The 19,776-nt window shown below is 46.6% G+C and overlaps 1 protein-coding gene across 4 annotated transcripts in view; it reads right to left on the bottom strand.

Moving 5' to 3' along the window:
• The window catches only part of LOC147123467 (putative E3 ubiquitin-protein ligase HERC1), a 491,571-nt gene that overhangs the window by 322,879 nt on the left and 148,916 nt on the right, over positions 1-19,776 (bottom strand). For all 4 annotated transcript variants that reach the window (XM_085973371.1, XM_085973346.1, XM_085973361.1 and 1 more), the window contains exons 27-28: positions 19,102-19,311; positions 18,735-18,855 (exon numbers count right to left, since the gene is read on the bottom strand). In XM_085973371.1, the coding sequence (XP_085829497.1) occupies positions 18,735-18,855; positions 19,102-19,311 (331 nt within the window). The remainder of the gene's footprint in view (positions 1-18,734; positions 18,856-19,101; positions 19,312-19,776) is intronic.

Raw genomic sequence — 19,776 nt, 5'->3', positions numbered from 1 at the left:
CTGGTTCACCTTTGTCCACCCTGCTCGTTACCTCCTCAAAGAACTCCAGCAAGTTTGTTAAACATGATTTCCCTTTCATAAAACCATGCTGCTCTGTTTGACTGCATTATGATTTTCCAAATGCCCTGCTACTGCTTCCTTAATGAAGGACTCCAGCATTTTCCCAACGACAGATGTTAGGCTAACTGGTCTATAGTTTCCTGCTTTCTGTCTCCTTCCTTTCTTAAATAAGGGTGTTACATTTGCGGTTTTCCAATCCACTGGGACCTCTCCAGAGTCCAAGGAATTTTGGTATATTGCAACCAATGCATCCACTATCTCTGCAGCCACTTCTTTTAAGATCCTGGAATGCAGGCTATCTGGTCCAGGGGACTTGTCATCTTTTAGTCCCATTATTTTACCAAGTACTATTTCCTTAGTGATAGTGATCGTCTTTAGTTCCCCACTCCCTGTGGCCCCTTGATTATCCATTATTGGGATGCTGTTATTGTCTTCTACCGTGAAGACAGATACAAAATATTTGTTCAGAGTCTCTGCCATTTCCCCGTTCCCCATTATTAATTCCCCAGTCTCATCCTCGAAGGGACCAACATTTACTTCAGCTACCCTCTTCCTTTTTATATACCTGTAGAAGCTCTTACTATCTGTTTTAATGTTTCTTGTCAGTTTACTCTCATAATTCATCTTCTCTCTATTATTTTTTTAGTCATCCTTTGCTGGTTTTTTAAAATTTCCCAATCCTCTGGTCTCCCACCAATCTTGGCAACATTGTATGCCTTCGTTTTCAATTTGATGCCATCCTTTACTTCCTTAGTTAGCCACGGAGGGTGCTCCCTTCTCTTAAAATCTTCCTTTCTCACTGGAATATATTTTTGTTGAGAGTTATGAAATATCTCCTTAAATGTCCGCCACTGCATTTCAACTGTCTTACCCTTTAATTTATTTTTCTAGGTCCACTTCAGCCAGTTCTGCCCTCATGCCACTGTAATTGCCTTTGTTTCAGATCAGGACACTGGTTTGAGATATAACTTTCTCACCCTCCAACTGATTTTGAAATTCAACCATAGAAACATAGAAGATAGGAGCCGGAGTAGGCCATTCGGCACCTCTAGCCTGCTCCGCCATTCAATGCGATCATGGCTGATCATCCAAGTTCAGTACCCGGTCCCTGCTTTCTCCCCATACCCCTTGATCCCTTTAGCCTTAAGAAATATATCCAACTCCTTCTTGAATAGTTAATTAATTGGCCTCCAATGCCTTCTGTGGTAGAGAATTCCACAAGTTCACCACTCTCTGGGTGAAGAAATTCCTCTTCATTTCTGTCCTAAAAGGCCTACCCCTTATCCTTAGACTGTGACCCCTGGTTCTGGATTCCCCGACCATCGGGAACATCCTCCCTGCATCTAGTCTGTCCAGTCCTGCCAGAATTTTACAAGTTTCAATGAGATTCCCTCTCATTCTGCTAAACTCCAGCGAGTACAAGCCCAATCGACCCAATCTCTCCTCATACATCATTCCTGCCATCCCAGGTATCAGCCTGGTGAATCTTCGCTGAACTCCTTCCATGGCAAGATTATCCTTCCTCAGATAAGGCGACCAAAACTGCACACAATACTCAAGGGGTGGTCTCACCAAGGCCCTGTACAACTGCAGCAAGACATCCTTGTTCTTGTACTCAAACCCTCTCGCTATGAAGGCCAACATACCATTTGCCTTCTTAACCACCTGCTGCACCTGCATGCTTACCTTCAGCGACTGGTGCACAAGGACACCCAGGTCTCGTTGCACTTCCCCTTCTCCTAATCTATTGCCATTCAGATAATAATCTGCCTTCCTGTTTTTGGCACCAAAGTGGATAACCTCACATTTATCCACGTTATGTTGCATCTGCCATGCTTCTGCCCAATCACCCAACCTGTCCAAATCATCCTGGAGTTTCTCGGCATCCTCCTCACAGCACACACGCCCACCCAGCTTTGTGTCATCTGCAAATTTGGAGATATTACATCTAGTTCCCTTGTCTACATCATTAATATATATTGTGAATAGCTGAGGTCCAAGGACTGATCCCTGCGGTACCCCACTAGTCACTGCCTGCCACTCGGAAAAAGAGCCGTTTATTCCAACTCTTTGCTTTCTATCTGCCAACCAGTTCTCTATCCAAGTCAATACCTTGCCCCCAATCCCATGTGCCTTAACTTTACATGCTAATCTCTTATGTGGGACCTTATCGAAAGCCTTCTGAAAGTCCAAATACACCACATCCACTGGTTTTCCCTTATCTATTCTACCAGTTACATCCTCAAAAAATTCCAGTAGATTAGTCAAGCACAATTTACCTTTTGTAAATCCATGTTGACTTTGTCCGATCCTGTCACTGTTTTCCAAATGCTCTGCTATTACATCTTTTATAATGGACTCTAGCATTTTCCCCACTACCGATGTCAGGCTTACCGGTCTGTAATTCCACGTTTTCTCTCTTCCACCTTTTTTGAATAGTGGGGTAACATTAGCTACCCTCCAATCCATGGGTACTGTTCCAGATTCCATCGAATGTTGGAAGATGATCAGCAATGCATCTACTATTTCTAGGGCCACTTCCTTAAGTACCGTAGGATGTAGATTATCAGGCCCTGGGGATTTATCGGCCTTCAATCGCTCAATTTCCCTAACACCATTTCCCTACAAATACTGATTTCTTTCAGTTCCTCCCTTTCATCAGACCCTATGTTCCCCGACATTTCTGGGAGGTTATTTGTGTCCTCCTTTGTGAAGACAGAACCAAAATATGTATTTAATTGGTCTGTCATTTCTTTGTTCCCTATTATAAATTCCCCTGATTCTGACTGCAAGGGACCTACGCTTGACTTCACCAATCTTTTTCTCTTCACATATCTATAAAAGCTTTTATGTTCCCTGAAAGCTTACTCTCATATTCTATTTTCCCTTTCTTAATTAGTCCCTTTGTCCTCCTTTGTTGAATCCTAAACTGCTCCCAATCCTCAGGTTTACTGCTTTTTTTGGCCAATTTATATGTCACCTCCTTGGATCTTATGCTATCCCTAATTTCCCTCGTTAGCCACGGTTGTGTCACCTTTTTTGTTTTATTTTTATGCCAAACTGGGATGAACAAATTCTGTAGTTCATCCATGCGGTCTTTGAATGTTTGCCATTTCCTATCCACCGTTAACCCTTTGAGTGACATTCCCCAATCAATCCTACCCAATTCGCGCCTCAGACCATCGTAGTTTACTTTATTTAAATTCAGGACCCTAGTCTCTGAGTCAACTACTTCACTCTCCATCTTAATGAAGAATTCGATCATATTATGATCGCTCCGACCCAAGGGGCCTCGTACAACAAGATTTCTAATTAATCCTTTCTCGTTACATAATACCTAGTCTAAGATGGCCTGATCTCTGGTTGGTTCCTCGACATATTGGTCCAGGAAACCATCCCGTAAACACTCCAGGAATTCCTCCTCCATAGTATTGTTACTAATTTGGTTAGCCCAATCTATATGTAGATTAAAGTCACCCATGATGACAACCATGCTAAGATCACTCTTTCCTAGAGGATCCTTTACTATGAGATCATTTATTAATTCTGTCTCATTACCAGTACCAGATCCAAGATAGCCTGCTCCCTGGTTGGTTCCATTACATACTGTTCTAGGAAACCATCCCAGATGCACTCTATGAACTCCTCCTCAAGGCTACCATGGCAATTTGATTTGTCCAATCAATATGGAGATTAAAATCGCCCATGATTATTACCGTACCTTTTTTTTTTTTTTTAAAACAGGCCTCCATTATTTGTTGATTTATACTCTGTCCAACAGTATTGCCACCAGAGACTTTTTCCCTTTATTACTTTTTATCTCCACCCAAACCGATTCTACATCTTGATCTTCTGAGCCAATATCACTTCTCACCACTGCACTGATCCCATCTTTTACCAACAAAGCCACCCCACCTCCCTTTCCTTTCTGTCTATCCTTCCAAATTGTCAAATACCCTGGAATATCAGTTCCCAGCCCTGATTACCTTGCAACCATGTCCCTGTAATGGCGATTAGATCATACCCATTTGTGCCATCAACTCATCTATCTTGTTACGAATGCTGCGTGCAGATATAGAGCTTTTAACTTTGTCTTTTTACCATTTCTCCTTGTTTTGGCCCCATTTTCTGTTGCACTCTTATTTTTAAACATTCTATCCCTTCCTGTCACACTGGTTATTTTCCCCCCAACTCTATCCTGCTCTATTGCTTTCTCATTTCCTTTTTAAATTCCTGCTCACCTGGATCCTCCCCCCACACTATTTAGTTTAAAGCCCTCTCTACAGCCCTAGTTATTTGATTCGCCAGGGCTCTAGCCCCAGCATGGTTCAAGTGAAGCCCGTCCAAACGGAACAGCTCCCTCTTATCCCAGTACTGGTGCCAGTGTTCCACAAATCAAAACCCATTTCTCCCACACCAGTCTTTGAGCCACTCGTTCATTTCTCTGATCTTATTTACCCTATGCAAATTCGCTTGTGGCTCAGGTAGTAATCCAGAGATTATTACCCTTAGTGGTTCTGATTTTTAATTTGCCCCTAGCTGTTCATACTCTCTCAGCAGAACCTCTTTCTTTGTCCTACCTATGTCATTGGTGCCTACGTAGACCATGACAACTGGATCCTCCCCCTCCCACTCCAAGTTTCTCTCCAGTCCAGAGGAGATGTCCTTAACCCTGGCACCGGGCAGGCAACACAGCCTTCGGGACTCACACTCTCAGCTGCAGAGAACAGTGTCTATCCCCTGAACTATACTGTCCCCCAATTACTACAACATTTCTTTTTACTCCCCCCACTTGAATGACTCCCTGTACCACAGTGCTGTGGTCAGATTGCTCATCCTCCCTGCATTCACTGCGCCCACACAGAGAGCAAGAATCTCATACCTGTTAGACAAGGCCAAGGGCTGAGGCCACTCCATCACTACCTCCTGGATCCCAATACCTGCCTCGCTTGTAGTCACACCCTCCTGTTCCTGACCATGGGCCAAATTGGAAGTAATTACTCTAGTGGGTGTGACTGCCTCCTGGAACACAACTATCACAACTCCTACATCTTTTCCTTTGAACTAGTTGCTCAACCCCTGTATCTTCCCCTCCCACTTGCTCCACTGGCATTCACATCACCCTTAATTATCCAACCCTTCCTTCCAAAAGTGACAGTTCCATGCCAAACCTGTTTTCTTTCTGCCCTCAGTTTCCCTCAAGGAGGCTTGGTTTGTTTTCAAAAATCGACTAGTTGTGTTTTTTTTAGAAAATCAAATTATACATATAGATACATAGAAGATAGGAGCAGGAGTAGGCCATTCGGCCCTTCGTGCCTGCTCCGCCATTTAATGAGATCATGGCTGATCCTTTAATTCAGTATCCCGTCCCCGCCTTCTCTCCGTAACCCTTAACCCCTTTTGCCCGTAGAAATATATCTAATTCCCTCTTAAATATATTTAATGAGCTGGCGTACACTGCCCTCTGTGGCAATGAGTTCCACAGGTTCACCACTCTCTGAGTGAAGAAATTCCCCCTCATCTCTGCCCTAAATGGTTTAGCCCTTATCCTTAAATTATGTCCTCTAGTTCTGTTTTCACCCGCCAAGGGAAACATTCCTTCTGCATCCAGTCTGTCTAGACCTGTCAGAATTTTATACACTTCTATGAGGTCCCCTCTCAATCTTCTAAACTCCAGTGTGTACATCCCTAAACTACATAGTCTCTCCTCATAGGTCATTCCCGCCATTCCTGGTATCAGCCTGGTGAATCGCCGCTGCACCCCCTCCATGGCAAGAACATCCTTCCTCAGATGAGGCGACCAAAACTGTACACAGTACTCGAGGTGTGGTCTCACCAGTGCCCTGTACAGCTGCAGCAAGGTATCCCTGTTCCTGTATTCTAACCCTTTTGCTATGAAGGCCAGCATACCGTTTGCCTTCTTGACCGCCTGTTGCACCTGCATGCTCGCCTTCAGTGACTGGTGTACAAGAACACCCAGGTCTCTCTGTACTTCCCCCTCTCCCAATCTATTGCCATTTAAATAATAATTTGCCCTCCCGTTCCTGCACCCAAGGTGGATAACTTCGCACTTGTCCACATTATAGTGCATCTGCCATTTATCCGCCCAATCGCCCAGTCTGTCCAAATCGCTCTGGAGCTTCCTGGTCTCTTCCTCTGAGCCCACCCCACCTCCTAGTTTAGTGTCGTCTGCAAATTTGGAAATGCTGCATCCGACTCCCTGATCCAGGTCATTAATGTAAATTGTGAACAGCTGGGGGCCCAGGACAGATCCCTGTGGTACCCCACTTGTTACTGCCTGCCATTCAGAAAATGAGCCGTTTATTCCAACTCTCTGTTTTCTATCTGACAGCCAGTTCCCTATCCACGCCAAAACTTTCCCCTTTATCCCATGAGCCTCAATTTTCCATGCTAATCTTTTATGTGGGACCTTATCGAAGGCCTTTTGGAAGTCCAGGTACACCACATCTACTGGCTCTCCCCCATCTATTCTACCAGTTACTCCCTCAAAAAATTCCAATAGATTAGTCAAGCACGATTTACCCTTTGTAAATCCATGTTGACTCTGTCCTATCCTGTCCCCATTTGCTAATAATGAGGAATGACACACACCCTTTGCTTTTATCTCTACCCCTCTCTAATTTTTGCTCTGTCTCATAGAGGTTAGCAATTAGAATCTCTATCTCAAAAGGTGCAAGGAATTAGTAAATATCTTCTAACCAACAACAAAACACAAATGAATAATTAGTTGGCTTCAAAATTCAACTGGCATTTTTAATTGAAAATTGAACCAAGATGAAGGCCGGGATTTTGCTCACCTCGGTGGGTCCAGTGCGGGCGATGCTGGTGGTGGATCGCGGCCCTGCTGCTGGCTCCATCCCGCTGCCCAAAATGAACTTACATCGATAGGGCTTGTTAAGCCTGCCCAGTGCATTTCCTGGTCCAATTAGAGGAAGCGGGTCTGGTGACGTCATTCATGACGCGTCATCAGCCAGTTTCCTTAAAGGGACCAAGGCCAACTTTCTTTTGATATTTGAGCTGTCAGTGTTCTACAACACGGAATCACTGCACAGAGGTGCAGGGCTGCACCCAGATTCTCCCATGATTCCCTGTCAGAGCACGCAGGGAGGTCCTCTTCCCTTCCGACGGGTGGAGGAGACCTCCCCAGGAGACCAATACAGCCTGGTTGCACATTGCAGAGGAGGTCACAAGCAGGGATGTCGTCAGGAAGATCTGGGAGCAGCGTCGCAAACCTTTCAATTATCTCATTAGATCATGAAACATTAGTACAAAGCTACACTCAACCTCATCCTGCTGTGCCTCTCACCACATTCCCATCACTCTGCCTTCCTACCAGACTCCTGCACATCTTTACTCACACCAACGTACCTTGCACCTCCACCCATCCCTCTCTCTCTATCTACATTATCACATCCCCATCTCACTAGCCACCCCTCACATTCATCCTCATCCTAGTGCAATCATACCAAATAACAACACATAAGGATTGCCACTTGGGTGTTTTATCCAATGTTCATGTAAAGTTTCTGTTAATATGCTGTCAAACACTGTAGGGATGCTTTATGGTGTTGGTGTGGGATTGGGCCAACCTGGCGCATCATGTGGCAGCCAGGGTGTACAGCGTCAAGTGAAGTAAATGTGGCCATGGTGAGGCCATCCCTGGTCTCCCGGGCAGCAATGTGGTCGGGTGCTGATGCCCTCTGGCCTATGCAGCATCAGGTGATTACGGAGAAGATTGGTGTTGTTGTTGTGCCTGGTGCTGCTGGTGTTGGGGCTGATCGTGGTGGAATTCTGAGGACCAAGGTGAGACAGTATAAAGGGGAACCATGTTAATGGAATAGATGGCAGGTGAAGTAGAGATGACAAAAGCATTCTGTCAATGGTGAAAGAATTCTTCCAATGAGGTGAGAGTTGATGGAAAGTGGAAAGCCTGCAGAATCCGTGCTGGAATTGGACTGAGAAACCTCTTGTGGCTGAGGAAAGTGATGATCCATCAGGTGGGAGCTTTTACTGTACATTTGAAGCTGTCAAGTAATCAGCTGGAGCAATGGCCATTCAACTCCCGCCTCAGGTTCACAAACGTGATCCCGGAGCAGCATGAACCCCGTGGGCGAGCAGTTGAAAGTTAAAAGGTAAGGTTAAAGGCATTTTTAAGGGTCTGTCAACAACCCAATAATTGGTTTAATTGGGTAGCCTGCCTCTTTGGGTCGGGTCGGATATCGCACACGCACCATTGGGAAAGGCGCGTTGCGGCGGCTTGACAGCGGGGTCCTGACCCGCTATCAAAAAATCACATTTTCCACCCGAGCCACCAGTGATCCTGCCCGCTGACCCCCTCCGCCCCCCCCGGAAAAATCCAGCCGAAGTCTTGCTCAGTTTGATACATTTTCTGAAGTTTATAGAGCAAAGTAACTTGCAACAGATGTGCAATCATAACACTATTTTCTCACTGATATACAACCTCTCTGTTTTTGGAAAAAGACAATATAAATTGTGAAATTTATCCCTTTACTTTTCAAAATAATTTCAAAAAGCTACTGAGTAGGAAGTGCTGTAAGCTAAAGCAAAATATTTCACTGGCACAGCTGACTATACATTATTGTTGCATCCTGGAAAAGCAGTCACACTGCAGATGCTCAGACAGCACAATCCAAATTCAGCTCAGAGTCATGTTGTAGGTAAAATATCAAATCCAAGACCAGGCATTTGGGAGAGGCTGAGGCCTTCAAGCAAAAACTTTAATGAACCCATTAAAAGACAAAAGTAAAACTGAGTTGTTAAATTTAATCATAATATTGTGAAATAGGTAATATTTTGAGTTTATTTTGTTTAAACCCTTACTTTAAATGATAGAAATCTCAGTAACTAAGAAAAAAAAACAGCAGATGCAAAAATAACTTTCAGAAAGCATTGATCAATTTGTGGAAACCCAGTGGCCAGATTGTGCACAGGGTGGTATACTCTTAAATATAAAATAGCAGCTTTGTGTGTTACATAGCATGGCACCTTGAACACTGAAAATGCCCATCACTGCACAACCTAAAGGAGTAACAGGTACTTAGGATTTTTCAATGAAATGCGACCCCACATACTGAGTTTCAAATATAAAATTGATTAACTATTTATTATTAAATATGTTTGGGAGTTAAATCACAAACTTGAATTTATTTTTAAAAAAACTTTTAAATGAAAATGGATTTGTTTATTACAGAGGGGGAAATGTTATGATAATGAAATGCAAAAATGCAGCATGAGGAGATTCCATAGTCAGAGGAACAGACAGATGCTTTTGGAACTCTACCCTATAGTGTCCTGAGTGGTATATCGCTTGAACTGGAAGTAGCATAACAGTGTGTGTAACAAAAAAAGTTTTTGTGAAGGAAGAGGACAAAAAAAAGTTATAGATTCTGTTCAAACCAATAATTTAGGAAGGAAAAGAACAGAGGTCCTGGAAAGGGAGTGTTAGGGATTAGAAGGTAAACTGAAGTGCAGGACCTCAAGGGTAGTAATCTCACTGCTGGTGTCATGTGCTTGTAAATACAGGAATAGGAAGATAAGGAAAGTAAATGTATAGCTGGAAGGATGGTGTTGAAAGGAAGGGTTCAGCTTCCTGGTACACTGGAGCCAGATCTGGGACAAGAGTGGCTGGCACATGACAGATGGGCTTCACTTGAACAGGGGGAGATCAACAGCCTTGTTGAGAGAGTAGCCAGTGCTGTTCAGGAAGGTTCAAACTAATATGGTTGGTGAAGTGGAGAGGGAGTGTGACAGCAGGGGGAAAGAGAAAGACAAGGCAGTGAGAAAAGTAAAAGGGCCAAGTACTGTCGAAAAGACAGAAAAAACAAGAAAGTAAAAAACAGAACAGAAGGAGGCAGGATTATAAAGAGCAAAATTGCCAAAGAGGCAGGCAAGTTTAGTTTGTATGTATGCAAATACAGAATGGGAGGTAAACATTCCTGATAACAAAATACTTAGATGAAGAGAACAGGAAAAAAGGAATGGCAGCATTGATCAAAAATGCCACAACAGTAGTAGAACATGATAGGGGGAATGGCACAAAAGCAGTATCTATTTGGTTAAGGTAAAGAAACAAAAGTGTTACTCTACCAGGAACATAATACAAGACCACCAAACAGCAGTAATGAAATAGGGAAGACAGAGGATTAAGAAATATGCAGAAATAACAAGGCCATAATAATGGGTGACCTAATTATCCAAAGATAGAGGGGTAAAATTGGGTAAATGGCAAAGGAGGAGAAGTGTCAAGAACTGCTTTCTAGATCAGTGTGCTTTTGGGATCTAGTTCTTGGAAATGTTGCAGCAAAACATATTTGCACAAAATGTAAACAGAGTGCAGCAAATGCCGGAGCTCTTATAATGAGAAATTAAAATGAGACTTGGAGGCATATGCCAAATCCAGCGAGAACAATACAAAAGAAAATCAAGCAGAAAGTACTGAAAATATGAGGAGAGCAAAAAAAAAAATTAAGTTTAGGACAGGGCAGAAAGAAAGACTGGCAGGCAAAGTGAAGAGAAATAGTAAAGGATTTTACAAACACATAAAAATTAGGAAAATAGTTAAAGAAAGGGTAGAGCCAATTATACAGAAAATAAAATTATAGAAGATGCCATTGCGCTTTTTCCTCACCCCCCACCCAATCTCTATAACTACTTCCAGCCCTACAAAGTCCCAAACTTTATGTTCCTCTGACTCCAGTCTTTGTGCACCCCCCTCCTTTGAACCCACCACTGGCAACCATGCCTTCAGCCACCCAAGTCCCACTCTGGAATTCCCTCCCTACATTTCTCTGCCTCTTCACCCCACTCTCTGCTTTAAGACATTCCTTAAAATCCCCCTCTTCTAGAAAGCATTTGATCATGTCTCCTACTTCCTCCTCCTTTGGCTGGGTGTCTGTTTTCCCCGACACTCTTGTGAAGTCTGTTGAGATATTTTTCTATTTAAAGACTTTATATAAATGAACGATTTTGTTGTTGTTGAAGGAATTCTATGATTCTATGAATGACAGAGGTACCAAATTAGTATTTTGCCTCTGTTTTCACAGGAGAGTGTACTAGTCGGAATGAAAAGGTACAAGAGGAAGAGATGGAGAAATGAGATAGAATAACAATAGATAAGGAAATAAAAAAAGCCTTACATTTATATAGCGCCTTTCACGACCACTGGATATCTCCAAGCACTTTACAGCCAATGAAGTACTTTTGGAGTGTAGTCACTGTTGTAATGTGGGAAACGTGGCAGCCAATTTGCGCACAGCAAGCTCCCACAAACAGCAATGTGATAATGACCAGAAAATCTGTTTTTGTTATGTTGATTGAGAGATAAATATTGGCCAGGACACCGGGGAAAACTCCCCTGCTCTTCTTCGAACTAGTGCCTTGGGATCTTTTACGTCCGCCTGAGAGAGCAGACAGGGCCTCGGTTTAATATCTCATCCGAAAGATGGCACCTCCGACAGTGCAGCGCTCCCTCAGTACTGCACTGGAGGATCAGCCTAGATTTATGTGCTCAAGTCTCTGGAGTGGGACTTGAACCCACAACCTTCTGACTCAGAGGCGAGCGTGCTACTAGCTAAGCCACAGCTGAAAAAGTTGCTGGAATGCAAAGTGGTAAAGGCAGTGTGTAAAGTGTGTCCTAGAATGATGAGGGAAGTCAATGAGGAAATAGCTGAGGCTCTGACCACAATCTTTCAAACATTCCTGGACATGGAAGTTGTCAGAGGACTGGAAATTTGTCAGTGTAATACATTGTTCAAGAGGGACAAAGGGATAAACCAGGTATCTATAGACTAGTCAGCTGCCCATTAATATTGGGTAAACTTCCAATATATAGCTTAAGGGCAGCAAGTGCAGATTTATTAAAAGCAAGTCATGTCTGACAAGCTTCCTAGCCTGGCGAGGAAATATGGGAATGGACCAATAAAGAAATATTATATTAGGGTATATGAAATTTAAAAGGGGTTTGATAAGGTGCTGAAGAAGAGGTTTGTTTAGAAGATTAAGGCACATGATATTAAAAAGGAATGTGGTAGCATGGATAGGAATTTAGCTAAAGGACAGAAGATATTGTAGTGGTTAATTAATTATCTTTTGGGCTGGAAGTATGTATACAGCGATGAAGCAAAGGGTCAGTCAAATGAAGCAATATGTCATACACATATCTCAGATCTCTTGTGTGCTGCTCATGGTCAGTCAGAGGTTTTACAGGAAAAAGGTGTTGATGTCAAGTATCATCATCAGGGACACTAACTTATTAGCATTATATGGGCAGCGATGGGATCTGGAAGCACCAGGAAAGGGAGCGGGGAATGGGAACACTGGCTGAAGGACAACTGCAGCTTCCTCCCATTCCCCTCCCCCCACCCCTGCTTTTGGTGGGGGGGGGGGGGGGGGGCGCGGGGAGTGAGTGAGTTCTGGGGAAAGGGGATCTGGCGTCTAACGGGTTTGGAGTGTGTCCGGGACCTTTGGGCGGGGAGGGCATGGTCTGGCAGTTGCTGGCATATGACAATATTGTGAGGTGGAGTCTGGTTGACTTGTGGGGGATGTAGGCATAGGGGGAAGGGACCCGAACTCCCCTTTTGAACTGTCAGGCACCACCCCACCCCGCCCGCCATGGGATCCTGCCCGTTAGCCTCCTCCTTCGGTCCATATGCAGCCACCTTTGTGCTGTCACCCACTGCACAATCACTATCCCGGTCATCTTTACATCCTGCCTTAAAAGGATATAGGGCACTCTTCATGAGTTTTTTGACTTACACAATCATTAATAAACAGAAAGTTCTCAAACACTCAAAATTAACTATTTATACAGTTTTCCAGCTTTTATATTTAAAAAATTACCCTTAATCCCAAACACTGTTTAGGAGATAGATTTTAATTGACTTTTCAATCTTTCAACTGAAAAATGGATACATAAGCTCCTTCTGTGCTGTAAAATTCTAGGATTTCTTGAAAATAGTGCCATTCAAATATAGTGGGCCACATTTGCTAGTTTGACAATCCTACATTCGCACTTCTATAATTAAAAAATGCAGACCACCATATTCTGCAAGTTCCTGATGGTGGCAGTTGGAAGCGTGTGACCAACAAGTGTGTTTTTAAAGTCAGGAAAGCAAACTTATATTCCTAAACATTTGGTTTATCCAGTCAGTTTAATTTTTATAGTGGTCCTATGGCCATTTGCTCAAGACATCATGGGGGAAAAATTCAGTTGGTTTGCGCCTCCCATTAGCACCTTAGAGGGCGCGAATGGGGCGCAAAGCAACTAGTGCGCGGCGATGTTTGCGGCGCTCATGAAATTAACTAGACATTTTGCGGCGGCGCTAAACACGACCGCCACAATCTCCTGCGCCGGCAGATCGTGACGTCAGTCGAGTGTGCAACACCCTGGTAGCACCCCGGACCGGATATTGAGTGGCACCCCCTGCCTTACCGCCTGCCGCTAGCAACGACAGGTTGAGGGGAGCGTTTTGCAGTCGGGAAGGGACTGGGGGAGCGCTATTTAAAGGCGACAGCTTCCTGCCTTTTTTTGTCAGCGACATTTTTGCACCACGCATTCTGAGTGAGAGAGACTGCAGGAGATATTCAAAGCTGTGTTGAGAAGTTTTGGGTACTGAGCAGCACTTTGCAGGTTCTTTCTGATCTGATTTGATCTTCCTTGCATCGATTTAAAAGAGAACATGGGGGCTGCACTCTGAGCTCTTTCCCTGGGCCTCTCCTTTGTTCTTTCCAACAGATTTGATGTACAGGTCTCTCCAGGCCGAGACTCAAGGTTGCAATGAGCAGGGTGTGGATGGAGAGCAAGATCGATCCTCCCCTTTAAAAGCTGGCCGGCGCCAGTGTGTCCCTGTTCCATTGCTGACTGGCTGTGGTAAACCACTGTTTGTATTCCACTGTGTACATGCCTGGACATGCCTCGGCTGACTCCTCCCACAAGTCCTAGTATAAAGGTGACTGCTCCCCAGCCCTTTGTATTTCTGGACCGGTCGACCACTCGAGGCAGACCTTCATTCATTTGTTAATAAAAGCCTTTAGTTACTCTCTTAACTCTCAGTCTTTTATGAGTAATTGATAGCGCATCAATTTTATTAACAAAATTTTTATAATGGAGAAGATCCTCACACCAGCATGCCTGGACTTAGATCATCGGGAAGCGGACTCATCCACCAAGTTTACTCACTGGCTTAAGTGTTTTGAAAAATTCCTGACCGCCTCCGCAGCAATCAAATCGGACGAGGACAAACTGGATGTCCTGACCTCCAAAGTGAACCACCGAGTGTACTCGGTCATCCAAGACGCGACCTCGTACGCGGACGCTATCAAGCTCCTCAAGGACCAGTACACGCGCCCAGTGAACGAAGTGTACGCCAGGCACCTTCTGGGGAGTCGTAAACAACAACCTGGGGAATCGACCGTGGAATACCTTCAGGCACTGTCTGTGCTTGGCCGGGCCTGTGGTTGTAAGGATGTAAAGGCCACCGTGTACACAGAGGAACTTATCCGGGACGCTTTTGTAGCGGGCCACAGATCCAATTACACCCGACAGCGACTGTTGGAGCAGAGTGACCTCGACCTCAACAAGGCCTCTGAACTCGCACTATCATTGGATGCAGCCTACCGGGGCATGAATGCCTACTCCTCTGCACCGTGGACGCCGCGGGGAATGACAGCCTGGGACACGGTAGGACCGCCTCATAGCGCCGTGCCACCCCAGCCACACCCCAGCAATGGCCCAACTACCGCAGCAGTGTCCCAAGGCCAGACAGCAGTGCCCCAAGGCCAGAAATGCTACTTCTGTGGCCAGGCAAAACACCCCAGAGCGCGCTGCCCGGCGAAAAACGCGATCTGCTCGGGCTGCGGGAAGAAGGGACACTACGCTAACGTCTGCAGGGCCAAAGCCACCCCAAACCCCAGCAGCACCGCGTGTGGGCCATGCGGGCTGCCATCTTGGGCCTCCCCGGCCATGTGCGAACCACCGGTACAGCAGCCATTTTGGACGCCTCCAGCCACATGGGGATCATGGACGCCGCCATCTTGGACGACAGCCGGAACGCAGCAGGCCCCCAACACCGCCTCATCTGATACCCGCAGCGACACACCGACCCCTACGCTGGCATCCATTACACTGGACCAAGCGAGACCGCACCAGCTGGCCAGTTCCACAATGGACATTAAGGTAAATGGCCACGATACAATCTGCCTTTTTGACTCTGGGAGCACGGAGAGCTTCATCCACCCCGACACGGTGCGGCGTTGCTCTCTCCCAGTCCTGCCTGCGCACCAGCGGATTTCTATGGCCTCCGAGTCCCAGTCGGCGGACATCGGCGGCTACTGCGTAGTGACACTCGTAGTAGACGGGACCGTGTACGATCATTTTAAACTTCTGGTCCTGCCCGACCTCTGCGCTGCCGTCCTGCCGGGGTTAGATTTTCAGTGCCACCTTAAAAGTGTTACGATGGCGTACGGTGGACCCCTACCCCCACTCACAGTCCGCAGCCAGCAGCTCCCAAATTGCCCGCCGCACACCAGGTGCAACCTCTCCACACTCAGAGTCACCCCCCCCCCACTGTTTGCTAACCTCACCCCCGACTGTAAGCCCATCGCCACAAAGAGCAGGCGATACAGTGCCGGGGACAGGGTTTTCATTAAAACCGAAGTGGAGCGGCTCCTGAAGGAAGGGATTATTGAGGGCAGCACCAGCCCCTGGCGAGCCCAGGTTGTGGTCGTTAAGACCGGCGAGAAGCAGCGCCTGGTCATCGACTACAGCCAGACAATAAATCGCTACACCCTGCTGGACGCCTACCCACTCCCCCGCATAGCTGATATGGTCAACCAGATCGCGCAGTACTGCGTCTTCTCGACCATTGACCTGAAATCAGCGTACCACCAGCTCCCTATCCGCCCTGAGGACCGCCAGTATACTGCCTTTGAGGCAAACGGCCGCCTCTACCACTTCCTCAGGGTTCCCTTTGGCGTCACCAACGGGGTCTCCGTCTTCCAAAGGGAGATGGACCGGATGGTAGATCAAAATGCGTTGCAGGCCACTTTCCCATATCTGGACAATGTGACCATCTGCGGCCGTGACTGGCAGGACCATGACGCAAACCTCGAAAAATTCCTCCGCACCACCCAACTCCTGAACCTGACATATAACAAGGAGAAGTGCATATTCCGCACAAACCGCCTCGCCATCCTTGGCTGTGTTGTGGAACACGGAGTCATCGGCCCCGACCCCGACCGGATGCGTCCCCTTATGGAACTCCCACTGCCCCAAGGCCCTGAAGAGGTGCCTAGGGTTTTTCTCCTATTATGCCCAGTGGGTCCCCTACTATGCGGACAAGGCCCATCCGCTGATCAAGTCCACCTCTTTTCCCTTGACGGCAGAGGCCCGCTTAGCCTTCCACCGTATCAAGGAAGACATTGCCAAAGCCACCATGCACGCAGTGGACGAATCCATCCCCTTCCAGGTGGAAAGCGACGCGTCCGACTTTGCCCTGGCCGCTACCCTCAATCAGGCGGGGAGACCCGTGGCCTTCTTTTCACGAACCCTCCAAGGCCCGGAGACCAGACACTCCGCTGTTGAGAAGGAGGCCCAGGCGATTGTGGAGGCTGTGCGTCATTGGAGGCACTACCTGGCCGGAAAACGATTTACCCTGCTCACTGACCAGCGTTCAGTTGCTTTTATGTTTAACAACAAGCAGAGGGGCAAAATCAAAAATGACAAGATCTTGAGGTGGCGAATCGAACTTTCCATCTACAATTACGAGATCTTGTACCGGCCCGGGAAGCTCAATGAACCCCCGGATGCGCTATCGCGTGGCACCTGCGCCAACGCGCAGATCGATAGACTGCGGGCCCTCCACAATGACCTCTGCCACCCGGGAGTCACCAGGTTCTTCCACTTCATCAAGGCCCGCAACCTGCCTTACTCTATTGAGGAGGTCAGGACCATGACCAGGAACTGCCAAGTCTGCGCTGAGTGCAAACCGCACTTTTATAGACCAGACAGGGCCCACCTGATAAAAGCCACTCGCCCCTTCGAGCGCCTGAGCGTTGATTTTAAAGGGCCTCTCCCCTCCTCCGACCGCAATGTGTACTTCCTCAATATTATTGATGAGTACTCCCGTTTCCCGTTCGCCCTCCCCTGCCCGGACATGACCAGTGCCACGGTCATTAAATGTCTGAACGACCTCTTCACCCTGTTCGGTTTCCCCAGCTATATCCATAGCGACCGGGGCTCATCGTTTATGAGCGACGAACTCCGTCAGTACCTGCTAACTAGGGGTATTGCCACAAGCAGGACCACCAGTTACACCCCCCGGGGGAACGGACAGGTGGAAAGAGAAAATGCGACAGTTTGGAAGGCCGCCCTGCTAGCCTTAAAGTCTAGGGGCCTTCCAACCTCCCGCTGGCAGGATGTGCTCCCCGATGCGCTCCACTCTATTCGGTCACTGCTCTGCACTGCCACTAACGCCACCCCTCATGAGAAAATGTTTGTCTTCCCAAGGAAGTCCACATCGGGGACATCGCTACCGCCATGGCTGACGTCCCCAGGGCCGGTCCTACTGAGAAGGCACGTGAGGACCCATAAAACGGACCCCCTGGTCGAGAGGGTCGACCTCCTCCACGCCAACCCCCAGTATGCTTACATTGCATACCCGGACGGGCGGGAGGACACAGTCTCCATAAGAGACCTTGCACCCTCGGGGGCCGCAGTAACCCACTACCACCCCCCCCCACGATCCGATATCCAGCCCCAGCAGACGGCAGGCCTGGGCCCCGCGACCCGCTCGACATCTACGAGGATGACACGCCTGTGCCACAGCCCACGCAGGACTCGACGCCGGAAGCTCCACTACCCCTGCCGTCGCCACGCCGATCACAGCGGCAGACAAGACCTCCGGAGAGACTCCAATACACTAACTTTTAATACACTTCACCCCGCCGGACTCAATTTTAAACAAGGGGTGAATGTGGTAAACCACTGTTTGTATTCCACTGTGTACATGCCTGGACATGCCTCGGCTGACTCCTCCCACAAGTCCTAGTATAAAGGTGACTGCTCCCCAGCCCTTTGTATTTCTGGACCGGTCGACCACTCGAGGCAGACCTTCATTCTTTTGTTAATAAAAGCCTTTAGTTACTCTCTTAACTCTCAGTCTTTTATGAGTAATTGATAGCGCATCACTGACATCACATGAGCTTCGCCAGCGCTCTGAGGTAGCGCCTCGCTCCTCGGCCTTTGCACCTTAAGACGGTGCGTAGCGCCTGGTTTAGCGCTCCAATCACCTCCGGGGCGATAAAAGCCAAGTTTGCAGTCGGAGGCGATAATCTTTGTACCTGGCCGATAATTGCGCCCCAAATGGGGCGATACTGAATTTCTCCCCCCCATTGTCTTGGTCTAGGAATACAGCATTCCATCCAAACTACTTGCTTTCCTGGTGAATTAGATACACTTTTTTTCTGATAACCCTTTCACTGATTTCTTTTTTGTTGGGGGGGCGGGGGGTGGGAAGAGAGGGTGAAAGGAAAACTGGTCAATAGGCTCCCTACTATTAATAATGACACTAGTGAATAAAATTATTCTAATTTATTAAATCATCATTATCTCCAAATTAACACAATTATTTTTAAACCTGAGAGTTCCTTTCCCGTTGCAAGTCCCCTTTTCAGAGCTGAAACCAAATGCTGGTAAAGTTTATGTGCTGCGGCCTGGAGCTCCGTCTGTGTACTTCCACGGGCAGCCTGTGTTACATCCTAAGGTGGGGGCAAAGAGAACACATTAGGAGAATACAATTTGCATTTTCCCTATATACCCAAACAAGTGCAAAATGAACTATATTTATGCCCAAATACAGAACTTGCTGGATGCCATTTAATAGAGGTGAATAATATTTAGTCACAATTTCATTCAACACACTTGTGCAAAATAATTGTATTTAAATACTTCATACATTTTGATTCATCACTTTTCTCTCTTGTAGAATGATGATTTATTTTTACCATATAATGCTGGAGCTTTCCACAATTCTGTTTGATGTTCGCTGTGTTTGCTGTTCCCAGATCAAAGCAGCCAGTTAAAAACTGCAACTGTACTGTCAGTAGAAGACCAGTAGACTTTAACGGCAGCCCTGAAGTGTCCAATGAGGAGCCACTTTTACCTTCCATTTCTGAGAGAAAAGATGAAATCTGGCAAAGGGCTTCAAGGCGGAGCTATAACAAAAAAAGCAAGATTTTACTTTGAAATTCAAATAGAGATACAAATTACTAGATGGCAATAGGGTGTCATAATTTAAAAACACATGGGGCTGGATTTTGATTCTGGAGGCGTGTAGGAGGCGGGACTACAACTTTCGGGGTTGTAGTCCCGCCTCCATCAAGTTGTGGCCAACCCACGCGATTTTCACTTGATTGACCTTGTTGAGCCCGCCCAGCGGGCTCAGCAGGCCAATTAAGGGCCACCCGGCAAAAGGTGACGTCACAGATTTGACATTTCAGCTGTCAAGAACTTTTGACAGATGAAATATCAGCGTTTGACAGCTCTTTGAAGCTGTCAAACACTGACAATCTGTACACAAAGTTAATTCCTTCCTCTCAGGCTGATTTAGAGATCTCTCCAGAACAGAAAGCTGAATGCTGCAACTTTTGACAGCTCGCAGCCATTCTGCTTTCTGTGCC

This window comes from Somniosus microcephalus, chromosome 2, assembly GCF_052327205.1.
Source record: "Somniosus microcephalus isolate GS21.2 chromosome 2, FLI_Smic_1.0, whole genome shotgun sequence".
Lineage (NCBI taxonomy): Eukaryota > Metazoa > Chordata > Chondrichthyes > Squaliformes > Somniosidae > Somniosus > Somniosus microcephalus.
This window is presented reverse-complemented; position numbering and strand designations above follow the sequence as displayed.